This window comes from Lates calcarifer, linkage group LG7_1, assembly GCF_001640805.2.
Source record: "Lates calcarifer isolate ASB-BC8 linkage group LG7_1, TLL_Latcal_v3, whole genome shotgun sequence".
Classification (NCBI taxonomy): domain Eukaryota; kingdom Metazoa; phylum Chordata; class Actinopteri; family Centropomidae; genus Lates; species Lates calcarifer.
Window position 1 is genome coordinate 2,164,254 of NC_066839.1, and position 18,786 is coordinate 2,183,039.

The 18,786-nt window shown below is 40.0% G+C and overlaps 2 protein-coding genes across 2 annotated transcripts in view; one reads left to right on the forward strand and one right to left on the reverse strand.

Annotated features, from left to right (window-relative positions):
- The window catches only part of LOC108872450 (serine/threonine-protein kinase D3), a 28,237-nt gene extending 27,522 nt beyond the window's left edge, over positions 1 to 715 (reverse strand). Inside the window, exon 1 of the mRNA XM_018660122.2 lies at positions 434 to 715. The gene's annotated coding sequence lies outside the window, so the exon portion shown is untranslated. The remainder of the gene's footprint in view (positions 1 to 433) is intronic.
- Positions 716 to 3,142: 2,427 nt separating this feature from the next.
- The window catches only part of cnksr3 (cnksr family member 3), a 40,436-nt gene continuing 24,792 nt past the window's right edge, over positions 3,143 to 18,786 (forward strand). Inside the window, exons 1-2 of the mRNA XM_018660114.2 lie at positions 3,143 to 3,368; positions 15,847 to 16,010. Of these exons, the coding sequence (XP_018515630.1) occupies positions 3,317 to 3,368; positions 15,847 to 16,010 (216 nt within the window). The 5' untranslated portion in view covers positions 3,143 to 3,316. The remainder of the gene's footprint in view (positions 3,369 to 15,846; positions 16,011 to 18,786) is intronic.

Consider the following 18,786-nt stretch of genomic DNA (forward strand, 5'->3'; position numbering starts at 1 on the left):
ATAACTCATCATTAAATGTGATCTTTAATGTGCTGTCTTTAGGTGGATATACTGAATATATTGGATATTTTAGGTGTAATTAATTCAATTTGATGTATGTTCTGACTGAATATTTACTGTGCTTTGATTATGTATTTGTTTTAACTGCATTAATCAGCCCAGAACACACCAGTCTCCTCTTCTTCAATGTTTCTCTTCATGTTTCCTGATAAGAAACTAAAGGTAAACTCCATTTTTAATTCAATATCACGTATTAAAATCATTTGTCACATCTGTATTTTATCTCCTCATGATCACATCTGGAGAATTTTAGAAGTTCCAGCCTGTAACTGTGCAGATAAAGCAACAGGCTGGAACATCCTGCAGGTTTTTACCTTCTGATTTTTCCCTCTCAGATGAAAAGAGAAAGTTAAAACTGATGAAACTCTCCTACCTCTCAGAACAGGGCGGTTTTTCCGCTTCCATCGCGGCTGAGACGAGAAGAAAACGAACCGTTAAACTCCTCACCCAGCCGAGTTTACCGACCACGGTCCCGGTTCGTCCTCTGCACTCGGTGTGGAAGTGAGAGATAAACCGGCGGAGGAGAGTTTTTATCGTCTGTTTTCTCCTCTAAACTTTCCTGACGAGCAGCGGGAGGAGCAGGAGGAGGAGCAGGAGGAGGAGAAGCGGCGCTGTGACCGAGCAGCTCCAGCTTCATGCGGATCTGATTAACACCGCGACACAAACACAGAGGAACCAACTCTCACCGGAGAGGAGGAGCGACAGAGAGGGGAGGAGGAGGAGGAGGTCTCACTCTGACCGGGTTTACAGGGACCGAACAACCGGCGCCTCTGCTGAACAAAACAGGTAGAATGAAAAAAGAACTATGAAGTCTATAATAAAATCACACCTTTAAGACAATGCGACAAAAACGTGATGTTACATGATATTAAGATCATGCCAAAATAACTGTGCAATAACCTGTCTCCTCTGTGCAACATTTCATTTGCTTATGCTGTAAATATGTTTTATTATAGAATATATATATATATGAACTCTGCCCCTTCATGGATGTAAATGTGAAGGATAAATAGATTTAAGAAAAGGGTTTTAACAGAGGAAATGTCTGAAATATGCAAATGAAAGCAGGTAACTTATCTGTCCTGAGAAATCTCCCCACAGAGATACCTTACCTCTTTTTTTAAACCTCAGAGTGAGTCATCTGTCTGAGGACGATCTTTGATCCCCTCCATCACTTTAATCTGTAGCGCCATCTCCTGGTGAAAACCACTGCGTTACTCAGAGTATTAGATGTTAACATCTTCACTGTTCTGGTCACATCATCTGTGTGAAATACTGCTTTAAAGATCTGCTTTACTTTTAGCTTATTGTGTGACAGGTCTTTATCACACAGGAAACCTGAGGAATTTATAACATTAATCCATCATAGGAGAACTGTGAGGCTTAAACCAACAGATATTTACATTGATTATTGATTGTGTGCTGTATAAAATGTCAGAAAACAATAAAAAAAACAACATATAAACGTGTTTAAATTGCTTATGTTGTTTCTCTCATCAGAGAGAAAGAAAGAAAACTGGTATTTGAGAAGTTCATTCCAATTTATGCCTTAAAATGACAATTGACATTTCTATTACATTATTATAGAAACAAGCAGTCAGTCGTGTTTTTATTTGTCTGTCCATGTGTATTCAGGCTGTTTTTACTGTGTTATGTCAAAGGAGGGCAATGTTTGTCAAAAATCAGCTACAGTGGATCTACGTAGACTCACAGCAACAGGTTTAGGGTTGATACATCTCAGGAAATCATTTTTATTTGCTGTTTTGTCAGATAAATTCAGATAAATTTGTTAAATCAACATTTCCCAATTGAATATAGTGGAGTAGATGTATAAAGGTCTATATGATGGAAATATGCAACTAAAAGCAGAAGTAACTTGCAGTTCACTACAGTACATGAATAAATGTACTTAGTTACTTTCTACAGCTGCAGCCACTGAAAAGAAATATCTTTATTTTCCCTTTATCAAATTCCAATAAGAAATCGCAACAGGAGGCCACGCCCACAAAATAAAGCTGCATTCAGGTGCTGTCAGACAAATCAAAAAATGACATGATGACAGTTGCAAAAGTCTCACATACCCATAATATAAATTATGATTGTGATAATGCCAGAGTTTCATAATGTCTTTTTTATGTGATACTAACACTGTATACTCATAACTGATAATAGTGAAGTCATTTCATTTGAGTCAATGTACAATTTAAAGCTCTACACTCAAAATTTTACTCAAATTATAGTTTAAGTAATGGTAGAATAGATCAAAAGATGTCAGAAGATGTGTGGTTTTCTTAAAAAGCCAGTGTGTAATTGTGAAAATGCCTCAGTTTTTTAGTTTTACTTCAATGTTTGGTGGTTAACGTTACGCTTTTATGACTCAGATTAAGGCTCTCTCTTATTTGTTCTGTCCAACACCTTCAGATTGTGGCATATAAAGAAGACTGTGATCTTGAATGAATGTTTTTTACAGTTACAGTTTTTTCTCCCTGTGTTTTCACCCTGTGTTATGCTCTTCTTCTCATCTGTATGGTTAATAACCCTCTCCCTGTGAGGACTCTGATGTGTTCTTCCCATGGGAAACGTCTGCAGACCCTAAAAAAGCTTAACAAGCCAACACCCATCACACACGACCGAGCTGCTGTGGAGCTCAGAGGATGAAAGATCTGATTAAAGACCGGGGAAAACATTTTTAATGTGATAATCTCGCTTACTTTGTAGGGTGCCCAAACTTTTACACATGCCACAATTACTGTGTAATGTTTCAAATCTTTTAAGTTCAAAAGAATAAAAAGTTACACTGTGGTAACTTGTGAGGAAATACTCGTTTTAATGTCTGTGAGCTGTGGGGGTTGTGTTTACTTCTTTACGCTTCAAAAAACTGTCAAAATATGTTATTTCCCTAAAGTTTTCCATACAACTTTATCACATTTGAACGTCACAAAGCTCTGATGCACGGTTGTTAATACAAGGTCATTCCCACAGCACCTGAAGGCAACATTAGAATACTCTCATGTGATTGGTCAACGCTTTGGTAACCGGATACCTGCCCCACGCGCCGCTTGTTTCTAATAAACTTTTCTCCACGAGCCCAGTCAGTTAGTGAGCGGCGGACCGTTGGACGTGTAGCTACCGTTCGTCTTCGTGCGTTTACGAATTAATTATGCGTAATTAACGGCTTCGCTCGGTGTTTTGGACGAGCGAGGTTTAAATTAACTAAATCCCGGAGTAAAGCCGGTTGTCGCTGCGGTTTGGAGACATGGAGGCTGTGAGTAAGTGGACCCCGCAACAAGTGGTGGACTGGATGAGAGGTAAGGCTGCTAAATAGTGAGACCTAACGTTATCTTATGGGTCACTTTTTGGGGGAACTAACGGTTCTGTGGGGAGCTGTTAGCTAGTAGATTTTTGATGTAAGTAAGTGCTAATATTTAACTTTTCCCACCTGCTCTATATACCTAATCTAATACTATCTAATACTCGGCAACTATTTTTACATGAATTAATTGTTTCTGTACATTTTTTGTTGTAGTAAACTAAATATTTTTTGGGGTTTGGACTATTTACTGGCCAAATACAAAAACACATTTAAAGACATCACCTTGTTCAGTTGATTTTCACTGTTTTAAAATGTTTTACAGACCAAACAACTGACCCATTAATTGAAAAAAGTTATCAGCTGGTTAAGCCATAAAAAAAAAATAATGTTAGTTATGTAACATAAGCAGGTCCAGGATCTCCTTAGAGTGATAATGAGAAATGTGTATTTATGTTGTAAAGTTAATGTTTTTGAGGAAGACTTGCATGGTCAAATGAGATGTAATCTGTCAGGGTTTTGTACAGATTAAAACTTCAACAAAAGAGGCCAGATTTTGTTTGAGCATAAGCGATTGTACTTAAATAAAATGGTCTAAAGTTGTGAAAAAGTCTTAAAATCAGAAACAATCAAAGAACAACATTAAATGCTTTTTTTTTTATACTCCACAGTTTTCTGTTCTTTGTGCTACAGACACATTAAAGTCTATTATCCAGCCACAATCAGCTCCATTTATTGGCTTTGCTTGGTTACTTGTTCTCTGAACAACAGCTAGAACATACAGTATACTGTATTAAATGATGGTCCAGGTTAATTAGGCTTGCACATGTGTGTTGACTCAGTAACAGGCAGCAGGTTGACTCTGATAAGGAAAACCTCCATGATTGCAGCAGTGTTTACCTTCTTTTACTGTCATATTTCTGCCTTCAGTACAGTTCAACAGATCATGGGAAAAAAAAAAAAAGATCAGGTCTTGTTTTTCATTGGCAGCTGGATGAGATTTATATTCACACACATTCACATGCAGCTCGATGCCAAGTGTTCATATGCATTACAGTGTGTCATTAAGCTATAAACAGGCTCAACCAGTTAACAGATCAGCCATAAAATGACAATTAGACCCATAATTCTAGTTCGATAAAGACAAGTTTTGAATTACCAAGTTTGGACAAGCAGCAGCAGCAGCAGGAGGATAATCTGTGTTTCAGTGTGTAAAGTTTGTCTCTTTTGTTGTTTTTACATTTAAACATTTGAGATTTTTGCATTCCTGATGACACCTAAATATTAATACAAGTAAAATATTGAAAATAAGGGGTTGTTTTGATGTTGTTTTAGATATTTTTATAGGTGGGAAAAGCTCCTAACATTTATTTTGTTTGATGTTTCCTCAGAAAACAGCTGGGGCTGTGTTGAGGAGTGAGTCAAAGTCGAAACTACATCACATCTGTTTTGTTTTTTGAGTTCTCTGAAACTGATGAAAGGCCTTTGTACGAGGTGAATTTACTGTTGTGAGAAAGTGAGCATACCAGCTTGTCCTCCAACAACACTCAATTGTATATCAATACATATGTCATTTAGCAGCAGAGACAATGCAGTGCTGAGTGTATAAAGACCGAGATGACAACAGCTCTTCACAAAGGTCGACCTCCCACCGTGTGGAGGGTCAAAAGGTCACTGTGACGCTTCACTGTGGTGGTGGTGGCGCCATTAAAACAGATCAGACTTTTGTTCTGCATGAGAAGAGAGACAGGCGCTCAGAGGTCAGTCACATGGCTCAATTAAGTTTCTTCTTGAACCTAAAACCTGGAAGTGAGTTAGCATGTTAGCACTTCCTGAAACGATGACACCATGTGACCGTGGTGTTGTTGGTTTATAGCCTAACATTAGCTTTTTACTACATTAGAACAGTGGTGTTCATCTGTGAAGATTATCTGATGAACTAAACCTGGAAGGATCAGAAACAACTGTTAGCTGGTGTAGCAGTGTCACTTCAGTGTTCTTATTGTTGGTGTGAATGGAAACAGAAAAAAACCTTTGATGGTCTGTAGTTCTTTGGAGAGATCCTCAGTCACAGTTTGTTTCAGGAAGTCCCCAGAACTGTTTGGTCTGAAAACCCCTCATGTGTTATTCCCTCTCTGTGTACTCTCTGAGCTTGTTACCCTGTCTGTGGCTCACAGATATGTAGTTTCACTTTTAAAAGAGACTCAAAATAGTGCATTTGTTGGAGGAAATCGTGCATTTGTTGGCAACTATTTTCTGCAGCGTAATTAATCCACATTTGGTGCTTTAGTGAGTATTTTGGAAATAAACAGTGTGTGGTCACGTTGAGGAAGGAATATATCACATCCAAAAAATGTTGTTTTTGAACATCAGTAGAGCAGCTCCTGTCTGACCAGTCGGCCAAAACACACAATTAATTTGAATATCATAGAACACTGATAAAGCCACAAACTGGTCACATTTCAGGAGCTTTGATCTGTGGTATTTACTTAAAAAATGACAGTAGATTTATCATCACAATTGTGGCAGAGTAATTTTCTGTTGATTGACTAATCGATTACTTGACAAATTCTTTGATTTCTACCTGTTAGTAGGATTAATTCAGTTTACTGTTGGTGTTTTCAAAATACAGAATATCAGCAGACTTGTTTATTAAAAAGTTAATTTCTTGTCACGGTCTGGTTTCTAACCGATGCACTGTTAGTAAGAGTTGTAGACCATTTAATGTGATCTGTAAAGAGATAAACAGACAAATGTCATGTTGGAATTTGAATTTATTTTTATTTCTCTGACTAAATTTGTCACTGACCCAGATCCTGCTGTTGTATTTACAGTGTAACCACAGAGTGGAGTGGTGCCTCTGGCTGTAGGCGGTCAGGGTGTGTGTGGTGTGTATCTGTGTGTGTGTGTGTGTGTGTTTACTCGCATTGTACAACTTCAGCAACAGGTTCCTTTCATGGGAGGTTCAGTCAGTCACGTTAAAATACTTTTGTTTGATCTGGAGCTGGTTCCCACGCCGGCTGTCACTGAGCCGCTCCAGCTGACCACAAACACCAGGAACACCCCAACCAGGCTGGAGGGAAAATGATGCTAGAGGTGTATCCCAGGAGAGGGATATTAAGGGATTTCCATTAATTCTTTGGGGGAAGTCCATATTCTAAGAGCCATATTCTCACGGCTCGCCTCAGTTAGAAGAACATCCTATATTATAGAGAGTCATGGAGAAGATTTCTAAGAATTGTTTTCAAAGTCAGGATGTGATGATCAAAAATGCAGTTGTTTCTTGGTGTTGTTGAGAGAAACTAATTTGCTAACTGATTAAGAAATGCTGAACATTTGTTGGTTCGAGCTTCTTCAGTGCTTGGATTGAATGCTTTTGATCGTCATGTTGATCATGAACCGAAAGGTTTTCGACTGTTTGAATACATCTCCATGGGTTATGGGGAATTCTTTCACTGTTTTCTGACCTTTTATTAATGAAACGATTCATCAATGAATCGAGGAAATAATCGGCAGATGAATTGATAATGAAAATAGTTTTTAGCTGTAGTACAAACCAGTTTTCCGGCCACAATATAAGTCTAATTTAATATTCCAGCTGGCTTTAAAACGTCTTAGATATTACATTAAGTTAGGTTAGGAGTAGATGATAGAGTGCAACCATATTTTTATTGCCCCTTTTTTCATTTAAGATATTCCAAAACTCTGAGGACAAGTGTTTCGTCTTAATGCAAGCAGCCGCAGAAGAACTTTTCCAAAACACATGCCACCATGCTAAATTTAGAAGATTTCCTGGTTTAGATCAGGAAATTTCTCATCAGAGAATAAGCAGTACAAAAAATCGGTTCATAATCAGGAAGTATTGAACCAAGACAATCGACAAAGCAGCTCTCAGTGAGTTTCTCTCTGTGCCTGAACCCTGAGGCGGTTTTTAATCAGCCCCGTGTTACTACAGCGAACTGATCACACAGCTGTAGCTTGGAGGTAAACACACACACTTTTCAGGCCTTGAGCTCAGCGTGTCGAGACAGATCCACATACCGCTGCGCTCGTCTGGCAGGTGCACATGGCAACATAGATGGCGACCAGCTGGTTGTAATGTTCTTAGGCTGGTAAAATAAACCGACACATCCAGTTCTCTCTATGGAGGGGTGTGTATAAACAAAACAAATGTATGAGGAAGTATAGGACGAAGTTATACAAAAATACTGACCTGGAATTTCTGTATATTACTGAGTTTTATAGATTAGAAACAAGCAAGAATTGGTGGATGCATATTGTTATTCACAGTAAGATCAGATAGAAGAAGACAGATTATAAGAAGAATAAATATTTATGTTTTCCCAACCAATATCAGTTTGTCAATCCTTTTAAATGGTTATTGTTATAAAAATGAACCTCTGTAATGATTATTTGACTCATTGATTAGTAGATAAAAAGCAAAATAACAACTATTTTGATAACCGATTCATGATTTGGGCCATTTCTAAATAAAAAAGACAAAACACTCTCTAGTCCCAGCTCCTCTGATTAAAGGATTTGCTGTTTTATGTGATAATAAACTGAATGTTTTTTAGTTTTGGATTGTTGGTCTGGCAAAACAAGATATTTGAGGATCCCACATTGGGTTTTTGTTGACTTTTGTAGAACAATGGATTAACACCCCCTAGACAAATCTGTTATTACTTGAGGCATGGTCTGGATTTCCACCAAAGTCAATTTAAATTTGTCACGTTTATGGGGGTAAAACACCTCATAAATGTCATTCAAACAAACCAACTGCAAACACAACCTCTCTGACAATCTTTCTGCGTTTGTACTTGGCTGATAAGATGTCAGTATTTGGGTTTTAAATAAGGTCATAAAACTGTCCTCACCTCCAACAGTTTGTTAATTTCCTCTCTCTAAAAATCTTTCAGTTTAGAAGTTTGGATTGTTATCACGTAGTTGGACTCTTCCCTCCCTCCTGATGTTGTTTCGCCAAAATAAACTTATTTTATCTCTCAAAATGGTGGAGAGTAGCCAGAGCTCTTCATCTTTGTGCTTTCAGTTTGAAGAATTTTATCTAACAAAGACCTTCCTGTCTGCTCTTTTTTAATTTATTTTTAAGATGAAGGAAGGAAGGTCACAGGTCTGGGAGAAAGAGAGGCATATTTCAATACCCTTATTAAACAATGTGCATTCATTTAGCGGTAAAGAGACCCGCACAGCTGGAAACCTCTATTAATAATGATCCAGTCTTTTCACTGAACCGTCCTGTAATAAACCATATGAAACATTTTAAGGGTGTGATCCAGCTTGTTGTCTTTGGCTTTGTGATTTGGGAAAGTTCACTTTGCTGCATTCTTGTATTTGGTTCATTTTGGTTCACACTGAATAATTGTGACTAAGTCACCTGACTGACAGAGAGCTTGTTTATCCGAGTTATTTGCAGAGCACAAAGACCAGTGATTCTGCCCTCAATAACTGACTTAGAAAATCCCTAAAATAAGACAGTACATTAGTCCTATTCGACTCTTTATCCATCATGAAAACATGTCCTTTTTTTATGTTGAGGTTGCTGAACTTCACTTGCAGTGAACAAACAGAAAGCAACGCCTCCTCTCTGTGTCCACCTGTCGCCAACAGGACTCACGTGAGTGAGGAGGGACAGGTGTGTTCTTTGAGCTCATCAACCTGGAGCGAGTCCAGATCAACCCACATTTCATCCTGTAAAATGCGATAAGAGATTTCCCTCGGATCCACAGTGTTGTTTGTTGAGTGGGAGGAGAGTGTCTAACCGTCACCTGAGAACCTCATTGTGGCCAGGTGTAGTCCAACAGGCAGAGCAAGACACTGACTGTTGAAGTTCCATCAGAAAAAGTGGGAGAAATACACAACAATCAAACCGAGATATCTGACGTCGAATTAGAGCCAATGATCCGACATTCACTCCTGCTTCATGTCACAGTGCTAGGGATCGTAACTCTGTGTCTTTTTTTCATTTATTGCACAACTGTTTCTGACACTTTTAATGTGAACAAACAAGTGCACCACTTTGAATGTCTTCCTAGAAAGACTGTTTGAAAGTGTGCACTGTTTTTAAATAATATGGCTCCCTCGTCTAAGGTCTCAGATCTTGTTAGACTGGTCCAATTACTCTTAATCTAATCTAATAAAATTTACTGCTTTAGTGCTTGTTGATAAGTTATTTTAATTATTGTCTTTCCTGGATATTTACAAAGAAAACAACAGAGTGAGGTTACTACTAAACTCCTACTGAACTGTACAGTCATTACACCATTTTAACACCTCTGATATTTGCATGACTGTGTGCTGATTGACCAGTAACATGATTTCAATCAAAACATGAACCAGCTGGCAGATAGAGGCTGTAGCTGGTCTCCCACCCAGTGTTTGTCTTATCAGTGAAAACTGAGTTCACTGAGGGAGCGTGGTGAATCAGAGGAAACAGCCAGATTCCCTCCGCTTAGCGCCTCTTCCTGCTTTTTTTTAACATTTGTTGTGAGAAACTTTGATGTCGTTAAGGAGTGAGAGTGTTTAGAGCCACGTTCACAAACGACTCCTGTAGAGCTTGTGTATTATAGACTCAGGTATTAATGAACTGACAAGTGATTCATGATGGGCATTTTTATTCATTTATTTTTTACCATCTTCTGACATCTAACAATTGATTAATCAGATTAATTAGTCATCATCAGTAATCATTAGTTTCAGCAATAACCTGGTGTCACCAGGTCCCATGTTCCAGACGTAGTGAATTCTGTGCTGTATTAGTGAGTATTAGCACCATGATTCATGTAACACCTTATTATTGGATCCTGGTAAAGCAGATTTGGAGATTTGTTCGAGCTGGGTCATGTCCTGAAGAAACTGAACGACTAAAACCTGCAGGACTGATGTGTAATATTGTGATATAACAGCAGAATCACTGTAACAGTAGGATGTTGTATCGCCATAAAGAAATTAGCCTCATTTTATTGCTGTGTAATTCTGTGGTTGGCAGTGTGAGTCTCTTGACAACCTTTTGGATGGATTCCCATGAAGTAGGAAACATACACTCATGGTGCCCAGTGGATCAATACCTTTTGATTTTGTGATGACTTTGGGGATCACCTATACTTGATTTACATTTTTACCCCACTAAACTGGGCAGCTTCAGGTCTGTGCAGTCAGTTCAGTGAACTCACTGAATTCCTGTTTGTTTAGCTTTATAAGACTGTTGAGCACAAATCTGCACAGCGCTCAAGGAAATCCTTTTTCCTCTTGAATAGTGTTTGTTTGACAGTGCCCCCCTCCACCCCCGCCCCACGGCCTCGTTCCAGTGAAATGAATGGTCGGGGTTCGACAGAGGCCCAGTGAAGCTATGAATAGCCTCAGTGCTCTTTTGCCACTTTTCCTCTTGGCTCTCCACCCTTGTCCTGTTGTGATGGAGGTGGAGTAGATATTCCTTTTGTTGCCCCCAGCTGGGGGGAGTGTCAGGTCCGAACTCCGTCTTTGTGCTAACAGCAACGCAACACGTGCCAGTCGTTGTATTGATAAGGCAATGTAGAGTTCAATCAGAACAGTTCTATTCCTCAAAAAGAACAAGAATAAACCAAAAACAACTTGTAGTTGAATTATTTTCCTCAGATTTAGTTAAAATGGTTTGAGCTGAACAGCTTGTTTTAAATACTACTTAATAAGATATGACACGTGTCTCAGGATTTGATAGATGAGGAGTCTTGTCATAGCAGTGTTTTGAATGAGGCTGCACGTCTTGTTTGTTTTGATCTTTCTGACAAATGATTGACTGGACTGTTTACGAGCAGCTGGAGTTTCACCTGCACCTCTTTTTATGGACTTCCTCACGTGTTTGGCCGGGGACAGTCAGGCTAACCCACTTAAAAATCACTTATAAATATTTCAACTTACTGTCAGGCCAGGAATTTAGAGGGCAGTCCATAAATGTAACTGTGTCAACAAACTCTGAGTCATTGACAGATACATTTGGATTTTTACTAGAACTGATCCATCAAAGACTTTCATCTCTTACAGTTAAGTTTTCTGATACACATATGTTATATTTTATAGTTATATGTCACTTTCACTTCCACTCAGACACAAGCATCACTGAGGACCAGCACTGGGTGATGGGACCTGGTTCACAGTCACTCAGTTCAAACTGGGAAATCCCTGCTTTGTGCTTTGACACCAACCACCTCTGCTATTGTTTTGTCAAGACTCTGCTACTCTGTGATGCAACTCTATTCAAAAAGCCAATGGAGCTGCTGGGTAAGTTCTGTAGTCGGTGTGTGCCTGAACACTGTGTAACAGCAGTAACCCTGGCACAGAGGCATTGTCATGTTGAAACAGGAAAGAGACGAGCACAAACTGTTGCCATGTGCTCTCTGTTGGTACACAGAGAGTTTCCCACCAGCACCTGACTGACCAGAGGGCAGAGGGCCCAGAGACGTCTGCAAATATAAGACTGGTCTGAGACCAGTGACAGAGAAATTAAATTCTGTTACATCAGTGACTAAAGTAAACTGTGGAAACTGGGCCTCTGGAAATACACTGCACTGAACCCTCCATCCCTCCAGGTTCATTTAAAGACATGTTCACACGTCTGTTATAGTAGAAATATGACTAATCTGTGGTCAGATTTATCTCGAGTTGTTGTCAGTAGTATCATGTATGACTCGTGCAGAAAGTCAGTGGGAAAGTTGTCAGGGTTGAGAGTATCAGTGCACTTTGGTCAGTCTCTAACAGGTTTTCATGTTGAGTCAAATTTATTCTGTCAACAAACAGGTCGGTTTCAAAGTGCTTTACAGAGAGCAAAGGCCTGAGATCCAGATTAAAACATACACACAGATGTAGGCCATAGGTTTCCTCATGAACTGACCTCAGAGCTGATAAGATTAAGAAAAGGTGGGGATTGGTTCTGCTGCTGAATATGAAAGTCTTGTTAATTGATGAAATATTTGATGATTCTAAGTTTTGGAGAGATACAGGTTAATTGTTCTGGACGTTGTTGATAGAGTTACTGTTGTCAGACAGACAGAATGAGTTGAGAGAAGGACGAACACGTTGGTTTGTTGATAATAACATCAGATTTATCCTCTAATTGTTTACACAACATCCAAATCATCAAATCAGATGTAGAAATAAAGATGTGATGAAAATCTGAGGGTCTGCAGAGACCCTGAATCTGTTCCAACAAAACTTTATCAGGTTTCATCTTCCTCTAACCTCTTTGCAAAGTAAGTAAACCCCGACAGCAACACGGTCAGGCTGTGAATATTTCATCATCTCAACCTGGTTCAGTTTACACTGTAAAAATATCTGTGTATGTTCCCAGTGATGCGATAATTTAGAGGGGAGATGTAAAATCTATTACATTTGAAAGATTTTTCAATCTGGAGAAAGTAATTGAAATAATCTGATCTGATCTCACTGCAAGAAAAAAATAAATTTCTGACTATTACTGGTTGTTGCAAGAACACAAGAAGTTTACATACGCATACATACGAGTTTTAAATATGAAAACACTTAATTAAAACATCAGAATGACAGAAAGATATGAAAAGTAAGATAATCAGCAGCAATCAGGACGTGTAGAAAACACAAGCAAAAGACTTCTCTTTTCAGATCGTACCACCCTGATCACGTTTTTTGAAGCGTTCATGTGAACCGCCTCAGTTTGCTGTGCTTTGATTATTTGCTGCTTGAGAAGCGTCTCCGGAGCCAAAAGCTCAAACCGCTCAGCAGTATTTCAGCATGGTGATCCCGCGCCATCCTCGCTTTCTGCCAGCCGTTTGAAGCCGCTTTCCAAAAGTTTGGGCCGGCTGCCAAACCCCGACTGCAATGTTCGAAATGCAGAATGAGAAAAATGTCTCAACTGTCACATAAATTAATGACATTTTATTTTATTTCTCGTGAGAACATTGGACCCAGCGCTGGGTGTTGGCACTGAGCCGGACTTGCGGAGGGTGTTTATTTTATATATTCAGGTTGATCCTGCTGGGATCAAGTCTCTTATTTCACTGTGTAAATCATGCCTTAGTCTTAAAGCCATATTTTAACCCTAACAGATCTCCCAGTGGAGAATACACTTTGATTTGTTCTCTAAATAACATGGCCTTTAGAAGTAAAAATCTCATGTAAAGGTTGACCAGGAGCTCAGATTTGCTTGTGCTCTGTGGGGAGACTTGGCCCGGTGTTGTCATGCTTTCATTAGCAGGTGATTTGGCCGTCGCGTGACATTTAGCCGACGCTGCTGTGCAGCGGAGAGATTATCGGCCTCCTCGGGTGTCAGTAATGTGATCCGGGCTGTCGCCAACACATTCCTGTCGACCACAAACTCTCGCCAACCGCCGTCCAACTCTGACACACAACAGTAAGCTGAGTTTCACCATCGCTCCGTATGTGTGGCAGTTTTAATGGGCGTGTTTCTGGCAGGGAGTTTGAATATTCCTCTGAGGACGATGGGGAATATCATGGAAGTTTGGAAGTCCTGGGAATCTTTCCAGGAACATGCAGGAGCCGAACATGTTTTCTTGTATCTCAAGTTGTTGCAGTAGCTCAACAAATGTGGAAACCAAAACAAACAAGTGATGAAGGAGATCTTTAGTATAGAAGTTAAGGGATGCCAAACAAGTTCAGCTTTCATTTTACCATTTTCAGCACCATCTTACATCAACATAGAAATTTAAATTTAATTGACAAACTTCATCCAGGTGAAAAAACTGTCGTATGTGATGATTTGCTGCTTTTATGCTGCTATCATGAATAAAACAGTTTTTTTTTTGTTTTGTTTTTTTTTAATTGTTAATCGGACAAAATGAGCAACTAAAAGTTAACATTTGGCCACTTTACTAAATTAGTGACTTACTTTTGAAAATAAAGTTACTTGGCTGATTAATCCAAACAAATCAATAATGAGTTGTTGTTTGCAGCCATAAACTGAGCCCATAAAAGCTGACTGATTATTTTCATAAGATAATCTGTCTATTCATATCTCACTTGATTGATTCATTGTTTTGTCTGTAAAAATGTTATAAAACAACAGAACTTGAGGTAACATTGTCCAAAAGATGTTCAACTTAGTATCATATATGAAATAATCAGAGAATTTTTGGTATTTTTGCTTGATTTAATCAATCGCTTTTTATATTCTAAAACAAGCTGATGCACAAAGCTGATTTCTCATTTCATCATTTGATAAAATGTCAGCTAAAGGGGCCAAAAGTGCTTCTATAAACAGTTGATTTGTTACCTTGTGTGATTTTAACCATAGTTTTTTAACATAAAGAAATAAGAAACCGTCCTGCTCTTTATATTGTCTCAGTGTCACAGAGTATTATCCCTGGTGTCAGAGGAGTTAGCCGGTGAAAACTCAGAGGTGTCACATCAGCAGTTAGTTAAAGAGGAATGTTCCTCCCTGCTGTCAGAGAGAGGGTCGGCCATCTGTCGTCCAGCGTGTCCGTCTGAACACAAACAGGAGTCAGAGTTTCTGTGGGAAGCTTTAATGACCACATGCAGGGCCAGTTGTTTTCTTCTCCACTGTTCACACCAGCTCAGGCGTTTTGTCGGCCACTTGCTTGATCCGACCTGTTGCAGAGTGACTCACAGCATCTGCCATTTGGTGTGCCAAAGCTTTGTATTTTTAGCTTGTCTTTGATTTTAGCTGTTGCTGCGTTGCTTTACACAGTGTGTAAAAACTAAAATGTTAGTTTAGTCTCTAAATTTAGTCCTGATACATCCTGCCTGTACCGATGTGTATCAGTAGAAGAATGTGGCGGACGCCGGTCGACGCTCTCCCATTCACCGAGCAGTGGGAACTCTTTTATCTCGTCCCCTGCTGCTGTCTTCCACAGGAGAGGTCAGAGGTCAGAGTTCAGGGTTGAACACAGTGGCGCCGCTGGAGCTGGCAGTGTCTCACTCAAGATCACGTAAGGTCAGGGGGATCCTGCAGACCCAGAACGGGCCAGGTCTTATCTGCTGCGTTTGATCTTAATTGATTGGGGTCAGACCTTTTAACAGGGGTTAAAACCTATAATGTCAGAAGTGTAGAAGCATTTTATTAAAGTCGGAGTCAGAGGACAGAGGGACAGTGCGTCTGTCTGAACCCAGAGTGATGCAGCTGATCCTGAGGTGAGGTGTGGTGTGTTCAGGTGACAGGATGGTGTGAGCTGTGTCGCTGTGATGGATCAGCAGGAAGAGTCAATAAGTCTGTGTTGACTCAGTAGCTGTGTTTGCCGTCAGACTCGAATGGATCATAACAGAGACAACTCTGACAGAAACTCAGCTGCTGAAAGGAAACTCTGTCTTAGTATCGTTTACTCTCTCATATGTACAATACTAATAATCCTTCTCCACCCTGTGACCTACTGCACTCAGGGCAGGTCAAATTATAGATATTAAAATCATAAATGCTGCCAATAAATCCTAGAAACAACCCAAAGTCAGCGTGTTGTCTCCCCTCCGTCCCTCAGGTCTGGATGACAGCCTGCAGCAGTACATCCCGTCCTTCCAGCGGCAGCAGGTGGACGGGGAGAAGCTTCTCCGGATGTCCCACCAGGAGCTGGTGTCTCTGGGCGTGTCGCGGGTCGGACATCAGGAGCTGGTGCTGGAGGCTGTGGATCTGCTCTGCGCTCTGGTCAGTAAACCTGTCATTGGATAAATATACATGTGACAATCTATCATATGGCTCAAGCACTTAAAGTATTTTTCCTCTCCGTCTTACAGCAGAGTCACTTCCTGCCTTAACAGTATATCGTTATTTTTCTAAGAATAACTTTGGCTGTGCAGAAACGCCAGTGGCAATCTGGCAGTTTTCTCCATTACTGTGTGTATCCGATCTGTTCCTGAATGAATGAAAGTGTCAGTGTTACAGGGATATGAGATTACAGATCCTATATTCATTAAGAACTGGCCGTCGGCCAGACATTAAAACATTTTCAGCTGACTACTTTCTCACTGTTTCAAGTCTCATCACCGTCACTTTTCATAACATTATAATCTTAAACTCGATTAAGGATTTTTGTCATCGGACGTCTGGGTCTTAGTGATCAGAGAAAGAAGCGGTATCTGTCCAAGATGAAACAGTTTTATTCAGTGTTTGATTTTAATGATTGGGTCTGTTTGTTTTGGAGAGGTGGAGACCTCTGTGGATAAAAACCTCCTGAACGATGAACACTGAAGGAATCCTAACCTAAAAACAAGCTAAGCTAATGTTAGCAGCAGCTCAGCTAACTCCTGTGTCTGCTGGAAAACACCAGAAAAACACAGATTTTTAATGTGACTTTATTCAATGTTTTACCCAGTTTTACTTAACAATGAAAACAATAACATTTGTGATGTCACCCCCCCATCCCCCTCTTAAAAACTACTACTTCACCCAGCTGGACATCGTATACACTTGTGGAAAACCCTGTAAATGTCCCTAAGTGTCCATAAGGTGGATTTACGGACATTTATATGGATATGAATATGGAAAGATTACGTATGCATTGTCTTCAGATTTCAGAGTTATGATTCTGAGAAGAGGGACTGCATCAGTCTGTACCTTCAGCACATTATGTTTAAATCCTGTGTTTTCTGCAACAACAGTGGCAGATCCACAGCGATAAACTCTCCTGTGCTTGTTGTCTTAGTCTGAATCTCCAGTCAGAGGCTGTTTGACTCTGTGAGGAGGACTTAGGTCTGTGTTTGACAGCATGTTGGATGAAGCAGCTTACAGAGAAGCGCTCCGACAAACTGAAACTTGCAGCTCTGAGATGTCGACAGAAGCTACCAAACACAAACATCTGTGCTCTGTCACACCCCAAATAAATACAAATAAATATTTAAAGCTGCACTCAGTAGACGCCAGAAACCTGTGGTCACTTTATAAGGACTCTGTGTTCGAGGCTCCTTAACTTCTTGACTCTCCTGCATCTTTTCAAACTGTGATCATCTGTTGAATCTGAGCGTCGGGCTCATGAAGCTGCTTCACATACTCTGATAGCAGAGGTTTATACTAGGCTTCGCTCTCCTGCCAGAGAATGTGCTGATGTAAATAAAATGCACTCTGTTAAGTCTTAATCAGATCTGGCAACACGCCCACAGCACTGGGTTTAATACCTCCACTGTACACTGAAAAAAATAAACGCAGCAACAGTCTCTCTGAAACTGAAAGTCCCCTTGTCCCACTGATATTTAATCATGACATAAATGAAATCAGGGCTGCATGAGGCAAACTGTAATCATTGTAAGCTCTCTACTAACTTATGCATGCCTTTTAATAGAGTAGCTGTGGTAAAATGCACAAGAATGAAGGCAAAATCAATTTGATTCTAAATTAAGTAAAAATAAATGTGTTTAGTTTTGATCTTGACTACTGTGTCTACTGTGAAACTTCCGTATTTTTGTGAAAATGTCCAATATTGTAAATAAAATAACAAGCAAGGACTTTAAAGCCCTAACATTTATTTTACTGTACAATGTTTGACCTCGTTCTTCTCAGGACAAGAGTAAAACTTTAGTTTGAACCAACCAACAAACTTGTTGTTTGAATGGGTTACAGTGTTGAGGTCCAGACAGAGCCCCTCAGTCAGCTGTTTATGAGCTCTGACTGTCTGTCGCAGTGAAAAGGAGGATTTACAGTCGGTGCTGAGGTTTACTGGTGTAACTCTGCTGAATGGGATCCAGCAGCCTTTCAAATGGAGCCTGACTCTCTGCTGTCGCCACAGTGAAATAAAAGGACGACTGACCACAGACATGACAACTGCTACTTCTGTTCAGAGATAATGTACTGAGGCTTGGTCGATCGTTTGTCCTCCTATCCACCAGGATGTGGTTTTGTACATTTTTTACAGTCATTTAATCTGTGTGTGAAAAAATGTGCTAATGGGCTGAGATAAGTTTGTGGCTGATATGACTCAGCTTGTTGGAAACAAAAATGGCGGCATTATCTTGAAGTGAAGCAAATCGACTTCACGCTAAATGTTTTCTGCTTCTTTACTGTAAGTTTAAGGGGAGGTCTGTATTTTCAGGAGAGGTTAGGTTCCCAGCTGCCCCAGCTTCAGGGCTAACTCAGTTTTTCCATCCATCTTCTTCATCAGATACTAAACTGTGTAAAACTGAGTGAACATCAGCAGCAGCTCGAGTGTTTCAGGGAGAGTTTTCCTGTTAATCTGAATTGAAGGTCAAGTGACGTGTTGTGGGTATTTTTTGCGACACTGGGCTGAGTTTACTGCTCTCTGGTGTGGAGCAGGAAACAGATGTGACCCCTCTCACCTGTCAGACGGACCCCCCACCCTTCCCCTGACACACACACATTCATTGTACAGTGTACAGTGTGTAGAGGAAGAGCTGTTGTAGCTTTGTTCCACCAGTTTCCGTCGGCTGTCAGATGATCAGTTTTCCATCTGAGGCTCATTCAGCAGAGCAGG